This window comes from Salvelinus sp. IW2-2015, linkage group LG4q.1:29 (assembly GCF_002910315.2).
Source record: "Salvelinus sp. IW2-2015 linkage group LG4q.1:29, ASM291031v2, whole genome shotgun sequence".
Classification (NCBI taxonomy): Eukaryota; Metazoa; Chordata; class Actinopteri; order Salmoniformes; family Salmonidae; genus Salvelinus; species Salvelinus sp. IW2-2015.
Window position 1 is genome coordinate 85,846,950 of NC_036842.1, and position 12,530 is coordinate 85,859,479.

Below are 12,530 nucleotides of genomic sequence, written 5' to 3' on the forward strand. Positions count from 1 at the left end.
TCCCAACGGTGCCTCCAGAGAGGCAGCACACCGAGTCGTGATCTTGCTAACCTGGTGCAACAGGCCCATTCCATACAACGCTCCCTCACTGTCTGTTTGTCCATTTCTTTTAATGAGGTCTCCTTGCAAAGACAGGTCATGACACAGTATGGAAAAAACAAAGTGTCCTACTATACACACTTTGTTTTGGCATAACCTCATGAGSCAAGTGAACCACAATCTTAATATTATCAGTTTCTCTCAGCCAATCATCAGTCATTTGTGTAAGTGCCAGACATGTTGAATGCCCTTCKCTATATGCGTGCTGAATATCTGTTAATTTGTTTACTGTGAAATAGCATTGTACTTTGTCAAACACACTTTTTTCCAAAAGTGTAATAAGGGTTGGTGTTAGGCCAGCTGTTTGAGCCTGTAAAGGGTGCTTTGCTTTTCTTGGGTAGCGGAATGGTCATCTGAGGGAGGTGGCCAAGCAGGGAGATAAAGTCTGTAGGCAGTCGAAGAACCCTTTTGAATCCCTGTGTGGAATGGTTACTGCCAAGCAACCATTAGCCTCAATCTTGAACTGTGTGGATTGAAAAGACTACCACCATTGTGTGGGCTAACAAATCCCTGGATTGAGGTGGGTTTAGTTCTAAACAAAACTGAGTGTATTCTCAACCTATTGTTACAGAGACATTTTCTAACAGGAGGACAGGCATAGAAACGCTCACATGTCTTGTCAATGTGAGAGAGTTTGCATTTGCTCAAGACACAGCAGCAGAATTGACAATTGATACCCTGGACGTAAACCCACGGCTTATCCCGAGAACGGCATAACAATGGCAAAAGAAAATAATGGGAATGTCACTAAAGATATTCAAACAGACTAGAATAAATATGCATTTCAATGTTCTTATCTTGAAGAGCAGGGTGGCTGCCAATGAAAATGTATTGGGTAGGCTGCTGTTGGACCACCCCCGGTGAACATTAATTAAATCTTGCCTTTCAAATTAGGGTTTAGCTTGCTGTGACATGTTTTTTGTTTTGACTCAAATAGGACACACATCACACGTCTCACACACCCATAGTTAAACTTTCAAATTGCATTAGGTCACTTCAGGGAGAGAATTCAATTTGTCGCACAGGGAGAATAGAGGGAGGGAGAGAGAGAGAGAAATGGACAGAGAGYTGTGCAGGGAGAGAGTGAGATGGGGAGGGAGATGTGAAGGGAGAGGGAGAAAGAGAAGGAAAAAAAGAAGCCAGGAAAGCTTTGATGTGATTTAATAACGTGCTTTACTGTCTCGGGCTCACCTCAGCTGAATGCAGCCATACCCACTGTTCACACCTTCTGTTTGAAAAGCCCCAAGTTCTGAACAAGAGCCTGTCACAACTTTTTCAGGGCCATTGATAAGTTAACTACCAGTTAGCTACCCGAGGTAGTCTCTCGTAAGACAACAAAAAAAATATAAAGCCTGGCAATGTGTTTCAGAGATGTATAGCAAAATAAATTAATAGCATATGCTCTGGATGAGAGCTATTGAATAAAAAGCTATCAGTGTAAAATGATGAGATCATTTGGAAGAGATGCACTTCAGTAGCTTAGTAGATTCCTTTGAATTAGCAGCAGAATTTGTGTGCTGTGAGTTGCAGTTTTTTTAAATACAGTACTGAGTAAGCCTCATTTGGAGAAAATAGAGGGAAAAGAAAGAGTGAAAGTGAGAAAAGAAAATAGTGGCACTTCAAAATGCCATTTGGATTATAAATACTGCACAGTGCTGTTTTTACAAGCATCTCTGAAATTGAGATGTGCATTGATTCAATTAAAGAGGAACAATCATCCGAAACGGCAAGTGAGTTATTATCACTCTCTGTAGTCTCATTGTGTACTTTCTTCCCTTCCTGAGAGCAGTGCAATCAATGATGTGCTAATCAATTAGAGTTTGGGGCTAGAGGATATCCAAGCTTGTCCAATAACCTATTCAAGTAGCCTAAGCCAAAATATCAGATAAATTCATGTGTAACACCAGAGTAACACTGTAACAATCATTGAGAGGAGACAACTATACTTTTAGCTCCAAACCTTGAAGTCAATATAGATTAATAAAGGATAGTGGTAGATAGACAATGAACTGAATTATTGTTGGTTTGAGTATGCATTAATAGGGTGGAGTTGCTGGGTGGAGGGTGGAGTTGCTCTCATACCTGTGTAGAACCACTAGCTGTGGTATTTCAAGAGGGCCAGTGTCTGATGAAGGCTGAGGGAGTGGCAGGCCCAGGTTTGAGTTAACCTGCTGAATATTGTATTGATCCCTCTCTAGACTGTCTCATCACTGTCATCTCCCCTCAACTCTCCTCAGCCCCCACTCCTCTTCCTCACCTCCCCTTAGCCCCCCCTCCTCTTCCTCACCTCCCCTAGCCCCAATCATCTCTCCTCAGCCACCACTCCTCTTCCTCCCTCCCCTTAGCCCCCCTCCTCTTCCTCCCCTAATTTCTCCTCAGCCCCCACTCCTCTTCCTCCCCTCACCTCTCCTTAGCCCCCACTCCTCTTCCTCCCCTTACCTCTCCTCAGCCCCCCTCCTCTGCCTCCCCTCACCTCCCCTCAACCCTCACCATATGGGCACAGGAGCCAAACAGATGTTTTGGTGATGATATTTTGGGCAGCCCACATTGACAGTTGACTCAGCTGTGAGTGAGAGGGTGAGGCCGTACTGTACTGCCACTGGACTGATTACAGTATGTGATTAATGAGTAGGACACTCCCTGGCCTCTTTCCTTACTGCACAGGAGTCAGACAGCAGAGGACTGTAAAGCTGAAGGTCTGCGAAGTTCATTGAGAAGTGTTCTAACTAACACTAAAGACGTGGTGATCTGTTAAACTTGACTATGCAACTATGTGTGCTAGAAAGACGCTGAATTTACTCACTGGATTTACAGACTGAGGGGTACAGGTGGTAATTATTTAACGTTAGGTAAATCAGCTAGTGGCATGCTAATCATTTAGTTGCAAATGAGCACATTTCGTCTCCAAGTTTGTTTACATCTGGGTAATTTGATTTGTTTCTTTAGTATTTCATGAGGCAACAACAGAAGCATAACAACGGTACTCTGACATTGGAACCGCACTGCGCTCTAACTTTGACAATTACATACATTTCCTTACATGGGGTTATATAATTATTGAACATCTGCATTTGTTTAATGTATTTTGTCTGTGAAAGATTTCAAAAGCAATTTCTAATAAAGGCATTACAAACCAATTTCAGGGTACTGTGCGTTTCTCACTGATGATTCTCAAAGAGAGGCAATTTAAACATGGCCTCTGATGTGTTGCTTATTCTATGCCGCTATATTGATCTGTGAAATGTAATTTACTAACTCGACCAATTCCAAAACATGTTCTCTTCACTGAACTGCTTTTCAGCTTTTTCTGCCCAGCTTTTTTTTCTTCTTTCTATTCCACAAACGAGGTGTGCCATTTCAACAACCTCGATAATAAAAAAGCTGAGTGTTCAATAAAAACGTCTAGAACGGGTTTAGCCTAATTGAAAAGAGAACGTATTTTAAAACATATTCTCTTCATTACTCCACCAAATCCCAACAATGAGAGGATAAATGCAAAGTCACAAAGCACAACACTGAGCCAAATTCAATACCAGAGAGTTACAGTATATCCACTCTGTCTGTGTTTAATGTCACCTGTGTGTATCAGACCATAAGTAGAATATAACAGCTCTGGAAATCTCTGCTGTCTCCCAGGTCATAGCTGTTATCAGTAGAGACACTGTTGCCACAGAAATCATAGCATCCACTCACACCAGGGTATAGACACAGTACGGCACAGCAGTATAGTACGGCACAGTACAGCTCTAAACAAATACAAAGATCTCCTCACAGGCTTACTGAAGATGACAGTTTTACTGGGTGTCTCAAGGGTCCTCTCAAAACTGATGACATTTTAAATGGCTTTTCAATCATGATTACTACTACTGTATTCTTATTGGCCAGAAGCTTTCATTTATTGGACATTCACAACAACAAAAAACACAAAACAACCCACATTATCTGATATCAGTAAAACTACAATTACAATACCAACACAAAAAGTAGATAGGTAGATACCAGTATACTGTTGAATGTTCCTGCAGTGTTGTTGTGCAACATTTCAACTCAAAGGTCTTCATCATGCAAGTTACTGGATGTGCGTACACCTCTTTGAAAAGTGCTGTAGACTAGTACACTGACCTGGGGTCTGTTGCTGGAGCATGTCTGAGAGGCCCTGGAGGTGGACTAGGAGGAGTAAGGACGCGGCCCCCAGGAGCAGGAGGAACCAGAGGGAACAGTAGAAGGAGCAGGGCAGCTTCATGGCCGACACCACCACCCTTCTCCTGCCACACAGAGCCTCCAGCAACCTACTGGTACTACTGCACTCCCCCAAGAGCATCCCTCCTCAGCCCAGCCACGGGAACCTGCTGTAGGCGGAGTTAGAGTTCATTTACTTGCGGCATACTGTTTTTAAAAAGAAATTACAACAAGAAAACAGCAGAAAAACAAATAGACTAGTCACAATAAATACGTAATAGGTAACAAATTAATAACACCATGTATACAGATTACAAAAAGAGTGTAGTGAATTACACCAGAGATGACCAGAGGCAAAAGACTGTACAAAATGTTTAAAATAAATTGTTTATAACAGTAGATCAGGAGAGCCTTTAAATGCAGGGTGTACAGTAAGGTAGTGGTGAAATAGGCTAATAAACCAGAGATCCAATTTAAACACAACCTAGATGGGAAAATATTTATTTGCGACAAACAGAGTGGCAGTGTGAATACTGTGAGTATTTTCACGGATTGGTGTCGGAAGTCGTGAGGGTGGAGTCTGCAGAGAGAAGAGGTGGTTAGAGGAGCTGTTGCGTGAATGTTGTTATTACTGGTGTGTGTGTGTGTGTGTGTGTGTGTGTGTGTGTGTGTGTGTGTGTGTGTGTGTGTGGTGTGTGTGTGTTTGTTGTGTGTGTGTATACTCTCCAGCGAGTCCTGAAGAGGAGCGTCCTGCTGACTGCAGGCTTCCTGTTCCCAAGAGGCCATGTAGAGTACATCTGTCTCTCTGGAGCATGCTCAAAGAATAGCACTCAGCAGGTGTGGCAAGCTTCACAAATCAAGTGTCCACACACAAATACACAGACACCACAGACATACCTATGGAAGCAAGCATGCACGCACACACAAACAAACGTTCAGCTATGGGTGATTTGAATATCTCCTAAAACAAGACAATACTGGGTAAGAAATACACCCACTACACCTACCCCCATGCTTCATCATTTTTTGTTGTTGTATTGGGTGTTGATTGCTTTTCCCTGAAATCCAACTACCCTCTTTCTCTTGCGGTGATTGCTTTTCCCTCTGGTCTAGCCCATAGATTAAAATGGATAAAATAGGCATTCTGATTCATATCAATGTTCCTTTCATGGTGGAGGTACCTGCAGCCATTTGGTGTTGCGTTTGGCAATTACATCTGTTAAGTTCTAAAAAAATAAATTTAAAAAAAGTAAAAACTAACGGACAACTAGGAAAAGCTCAAACCAAGTTTATTCACCCAATGGGTCAGACAGCTGAACAGACAAAGACATGTTCCCACCAGCACAAGTATTTATACTCCACTTTAGGCAGTCTCCTCATTTTCTCTAAACATTACATCTTTGTTGCTAGGCAGGAAGTTAAGTGATGTGTCTAATAAACGGTTCCTTCTCCCTTCATGTGACCTGACCTGACCTGACCTCGGCCCCCATTCCTCCCTAATCCACAGCAATCCACCATTGTCAGTGAACGCAACCATGTGATTGCCTTTTCCCTCACTTAGTAACTCTCCAAGCCCATGGCTCATATCCACCCTTAATTAACCCCACCATATACATTCCTCCTATATATAAACATTCACTTCTGGTGTGACAAGTATTCCAAATTACAACCCAATAGTCCCTCCTACTTGAATAGTAATTCCATACTGTTTAACATCACATAAACTTTGAAATGACTTATAAATGAACAAAAAATAAAACATGATTGACATTCACAGTTGATTTGTCTATTTACACCTCCAAGACTTATGGCCTCTGATCTATAATCACACTATGCAGACTCTTATTTCCATCTCTCATCGGACAACTGATAATGACATTTCAGATGGAGCTTTTGACTTCCTCCATTTCCTCCTTCTGGTTCCTAAGAGAGTAATAGCACAAGACTTGAAAAGCAAAAAGAAACACAAAACATAACAAGTATTAAAAATGTGTTAAGCTATGCATAATTATGTATACAACGAAAAACCAAAGTTAACACTGCCCAGGACGCATACTTTAAAATCCCCTTATTGAAGCTACAGTCCAGCTGTTACTATAGCATCCTTCAAGCGTTGTATCTTCTTTGACAAACCCCTCCCTGAAAGTTGACAATAGTGTCTGAAATGACAACACTATTTCACCTACTCCCACCATGATCTGGGTATGTGTGAGGTTCAATTTAACTTCATAGTAGTCTCTATATTGTGCACAGTTAGCTGTCCTTCCTCTCCTACGAGCTGTCCCCTGATATCACTATACACAGAGGAGTGGTCCTCTAGAAACAGAGACTCTAATACCCACTTCCTTCATTTATGAGCCACACAGATCTCCCTCCAGTCACATTCCATTCTGCTTTCCCAATTCTGTCTCAAACACAGGCCCTGTATGTACCTTGCCTCCGGCCTCAAATACATTTGCACATAAATCATTCCATCTAACCCATAGCACGTTAGTCACTACTGATAATCCACTTATATAGTTATAAACATACTAAAACATTATATAATTTCAAACGCTATGGTTCAAGCCACTAAGGACATATGTTGTATGCCTAGAAAATTTATATTCTTAATTAGAATTAGCATTTTGACTATTTGTTCACCAGGTTATGGTATGGCACACAAATGTTATAATTCTATTTCATAATTTCCTCACAATACATTCAAGCTATTTTTCAGTTATTTTGTTCATTAAAATGAAATTTGCGTAGTGCACTTACCCCTCACAGCCTTGTCATCGAGAGGAAGGCTTTGACGAGGAAAATACACGTACTATCTCCTCCTGCTAATTAAGTAGCACCTCTGAATCGACTCTTATTCTTCCCAGCAGTAGGTTGTGTAGTTCATTTTCAATAATCAGACAGCAACCTGACCTGACCTCATAATATATCAATATAAAGAGGGTCTAATAAAACAATATAAATGGAAATCATATTGAAACGTGACTGAGTTGAACTCTGGTGTTCTTTTGACTGCATTGTTTAATCATTATGATGATATAAAAAGAATGATGCATGACAATGAACTGTGATTAGAAACATTTGAGCTCAGATGYGGGGGGGGGGGGGGGGSTAACAGTCTAACAAAGTTAGAATAAGAATGTTCTGACAGACAGAAACACAATCCAGCCTGCAGCTCCACACACACACACACTCAAATTAAATCAAATTGTAATCGTCACATACACTGTTTAAAGCAGGTATAAAAGGTGCAGTGAAATGCTTATGTGTTATCTCCCAGAACAATGCAGTACATTAATCAATAATAACAATAAGAGTCCAAAATATCAACTATTATAAGTAGAAAGAGATGTGGTGTCATGCTTACTCCTGCTCCCTCCCTCCGGCACTCGAAGTCGCCAGTCTACTAACCACTGGTCCTGGCAACCCACATTGTGCACACCTGGCAACCATCATTGCGCACACCTGCTCCCCATCATTACGCACACCTGCTCATAATTTTTTCCTTGATTTCTCCTCCCTTATTTAGCCCTTTATTTAACCCCTGTTTATTATCTATGCATAGTCACTTTAACTCTACCTACATGCACATATTACCTTAATTACCTCGACTAACCTGTGCCCCCGCACATTGACTCTGTAACGGGTACCCCTGCACATTGACTCTGTACCGGGTACCCCCTGTATATAGCCTCGCTACTGTTATTTTACTGCTGCTCTTGAATTATTTACTTTAATTTTTTACTTATCTATTTTTTACTTCACACTTATTTTTCTTAAAACTTAATTATTGTTTAATTAAGGGCTTGTAAGTAAGCATTTCACTGTAAGGTCGACACCTGTTGTATTCGGCGCATGTGACAAATAAAATGTGATTTTATTTAAGTTGTCATCAGTGGTATTGTTCTCTATCACGTTCAGTAAGCTGCTTATGTTAGTTCTTGCTTATCCTTTCATTATTAAACTGACCTTCTGCACTTGCTTCCTGACTCCTGGCGTATAAGTTACAGGTGGTATGCATAGTAATAATAGACTGTATTTACACTGTATTTACAAATATACTATAAAGTGGGTAGGGACTTCGTCACGCAGTAGAATAAATATACTGAACAAAAATATAAAGGCAACATGCAACAATTTCAGTTCATATAAGGAAATCAGTCAATTAATTAGGCCCTAATCTATGGATTTTACGTAACTGGGCAGGGGTGCAGCCATGGGTGGGCCTGGGAGGGCATAGGCCCACCCACTTGGGAGCAAGGCCCACCCACCCAGCCAATCATAATTAGTTTTTCACCACAATAGGGCTTTATTACAGACAGAAATACTCCTCAGCTTCATCAACTGTTCAGGTGGCTGGTCTCAGACGATCCCACATGTGAAGAAGCCAGATATGATGGTCCTGGGCTGGTGTGGTTACACGTGGTCTGCGATTGTGAGGCCAGTTGAACGCACTGCCAAATTCTCAAAAATGACATTGGAGGCGGCTTATGGTAGAAAAATTAACATTCAATTATCTGGCAACAGCTCTGGTGGACATTCCTGCAGTCAGTATGCTAATTGCAAGCTCCCTCAAAACTTGAGACATCTGTGGCATTGTGTTTTGTGACAAAACTGGACATTTTAAAGTGGCCTATTWTTATACCCATCACAAGGTGCACCTGTGTAATGATCATGCTGTTTAATCAGCTTCTTGATATGCCACACCTGTCAAGTGGATGGATTATCTTGGCAAAATAGATATGCTCACAAATGTGTGGCCAAAATTGGAGAGAAATAATTTCTTTGTGTGTGTATGGAACATTTATGGGAGAGTTCTGAGTGTGTGTGCTTGTGTGTTTACAGTATGTGTAAGTTTGTGTGTAAGGGTTGGATATTTGGGTAGTCAGTGCAAATCATCTCTAAAGTGCAGATAGTCTCTAAGGTGCAGGTCTGTGCAGGGAGACAGGGTGTGCAGGGGTACAGAGATGAGGTAGTCATTCAAAAATCACGTTAAACACCATTGCACACAAAGTCCATGCAATTTATAACTTGTTAAGCACATTTTTACTCCTGAACTTATTTAGGGGTTGTGTACTTATTGCTTCATGCCACAATTTTATTTTTTATTTTATTTTAACTAGGCAAGTCAGTTAAGAACAAATTCTTATTTTCAATGATGGCCTAGGAACAGTGAGTTAAACTACCTTGTCTCTGGGCAGAATGACAGATGTTTACCTTGTCAGCTCAGGGATTCGATCTTGCAACCTTCCAGTTACTAGTCCAACACTCTAACCACTAGGCTACCTGTTGCCCCACAATGACTACCATATAGAGGTCCTGGATGGCAGGGACCTCGGCCCCAGTGATAAAAAGGTTTGGCATGGGCCCTCGAATCCTCAAAAGGTTCTACAGCTGTACCATTGATAGCATCTTGAATGGCTGCATCACTGCTTGGTATGGCAATAGCACCACCGTCGATCGCATGGCACTATAGAGGGTGGTGCGGAGAGTCCAGTGCATCACTGGGGCCGGAGAGTGCATCACTGGGGCCGAGCTCCAGCCATCCAGGACCTTTATACCAGATGGTGTAAAAGGAAGGCCCCGGAAATTGTTAAAGACTTCAGCCACCCAAGCCGTAAACTGTTCTCTCTGCTTCCGCAAGCGGCACCGGTGCATCAAGTCTGACACCAACAGGTTCCTGAACAGCTTCCATCCCCAAGCTATAAGACTGCTAAATGGCTAACTAAATAGCTAACAAAATGGCTACCAGGACTATCTGAGTTGACCCTTTTACTTAATTTATTTATGTTTTTATTCTCTGTGCACACTCACAGGGCCACACACACTCACGCACACTGACACTCCAACACACACACACACACACACAAACACTTACTTCAAAATTTACTCACGCACGTAATACACATACATTTATACTGACTCTACACACACGCACACCCACTCACATACAATCATCATATACGCTGCTGCTACTCTGTTTATCATATACAGTGCCTTCAGAAAGTATTCACACCCCTTGACTTTTTCCACATTTTGTTGTGTTACAGCCTGAATTTAAAATGTATGAAATTGAGATTGTGTCACTGGCCTACATACAATACCCTATAATGTCAAAGTGGAATTATGTTTCTAGACATTTTTGCAAATGAATAAAAAATTAAGTAAAAATGTGCTTAACAAGTTATAAATTGCATGGACTTTGTGTGCAATGGTGTTTAACGTGATTTTTGAATGACTACCTCATCTCTGTACCCCACACATATCTGTAAGGTCAGTCGAGCAGTGAATTTCAAACATAGATTTACCACAAAGACCAGGGAGGTTTTCCAATGCCTATTGGTAGATGGGTAAACAAAAACAAAAAAGCAGACATTGAATATCCTTTTGAGCTGCTGATGTTATTAATTCCAGTTTGGATGGTGTATAAATACACCCAGTCACTACAAAGATACAGGCGTCCTTCCTAACTCAGTTGCCGTAGAGGAAGAAAACTGCTTAGGTATTTCACCATGAGGCCAATGGTGACTTTAAAACAGTTACAGAGTTTACTGGCGGTGATAGGAGAAAACTGAGGATTAATCAACAACATTGTTGTCACGCCCTGACCGTAGAGATCCTTTTATTTCTCTATTTGGTTAGGTCAGGGTGTGATTAGGGTGGGCATTCTAGTTTTTCGTTTCTATGTTGGCCTGGTATGGTTCCCAATCAGAGGAGGCTGTCTATCGTTGTCTCTGATTGGGGATCATATTTAGGCAGCCTTTTCCCACCTGTTGTTTGTGGGATCTTGTTTTTGTGTAGTGCCTGTGAGCACTCCATTACTTCACGTTTTGTTTGTTTCTGTATTTGTTTTGGTGAGTTTCATTTATTAAAACATGTGGAACTGTACGCACGCTGCGCCTTGGTCCATTTATTCCAACGATCGTGACAATTGTAGTTACTCTACAATATTAACCTAATTGACAGAGTGAAAAGAAGGAAGCCTGTACAGAATATGCAATCTGTTTGCAACAAGGCACTAAAGTAATATTGCAAAAAATCAAATGTCCTGAATACAAAGTGTTATGTTTGGGGAAAATCCAATACAACACATTACTGAGTACCACTCTCCATATTTTCAAGCATAGTGGTGTCTGCATCATGTTATGGGTATGCTTGTAATCGTTAAGGACTGGGGAGATTTTCAGGATAAAAAAAGAAATGGAATGGAGCTAAGCACAAGCAAAATCCTAGAGGAAAACCTGGTTCAGTCTGCTTTCCAACAGACACTGGGAGATTAATTCACCTTTCAGCAGGACAATTACCTAAAACACAAGGCCAAATCTACACTGGAGCTGCTTACCAAGAAGGCAGTGAATGTTCCTGAGTGGCCGAGTTACAGTGTTGACTTAAATCTACTTGAAAATCTATGGCAACACTTGAAAATGGTTGTCTAGCCATGTTCAACAACCAATTTGACAGAACTTAGAGATTTTTTAAAAGAATAATGGGCAAATGTTGCACAATCCAGGTGTGGAAAGCTCATAGAGACTTACCCAGAAAGACTCACAGCTGTAATCGCTGCCAAAGTTTCTTCTACAAAGTATTGACTCGGGGGTGTGAATACTTATGTAAATAAGATATATCTGTATTTAATTTTCATACATTTGCATAAGTTACTAAAAACATGTTTTCACTTTGTCATTATTGAGTATTGTGTGTCGATGGGTGAGAAAAAATTATTATAATATCCATTTGGAATTCAGGCTGTAACACAACAAAATGTGGAATAAGTCAAAGGGTATGAATACCTTCCGAAGGCACCGTATGTTATTGTCTGGGACAATGTCATGTTCCACCATGCAGAGGTGGTTCAGGCATGGTTCGGGCCCATCCCCGATTCGTGACCCTATACCTGCCCCCATACTCTCCTTTCCTCAACCCTATTGAGGATTTTTTTCAGCATGGAGGTGGAAGGTGTATGATCGTCATCCCCATGAGTGTGCCACTCTCCTTCTGGCCATAGATGAGGCATGCGACCACATCAATGCAGACCAATGTCAAGCTTGGATTCGATGTAAATGACAGTCTAACACAGGATGCAGTCAAAATAGCAACAGCCTTCAATTCTTACTTGGTTGACTCTGTCAAGTTACTGACACAGAACCCCTCCACTGGTGTCTTGGGCTCAGCGCTAGTGAATGACACTCAACCTATCTTCATCATAAGGGAGGTTTCTGAGTCAGAGGTGAACAAGGTGATTAGCTCACTAA

The 12,530-nt window shown here is 41.3% G+C and overlaps 1 protein-coding gene across 1 annotated transcript in view; it reads right to left on the reverse strand.

Annotated features, from left to right (window-relative positions):
• LOC111962706 (carbohydrate sulfotransferase 8-like) overlaps positions 1-12,530 on the reverse strand; it is a 94,755-nt gene that overhangs the window by 71,503 nt on the left and 10,722 nt on the right. The window contains exon 2 of the mRNA XM_023985995.2: positions 4,222-4,448. Within this exon, the coding sequence (XP_023841763.1) occupies positions 4,222-4,420 (199 nt within the window). The 5' untranslated portion in view covers positions 4,421-4,448. The remainder of the gene's footprint in view (positions 1-4,221; positions 4,449-12,530) is intronic.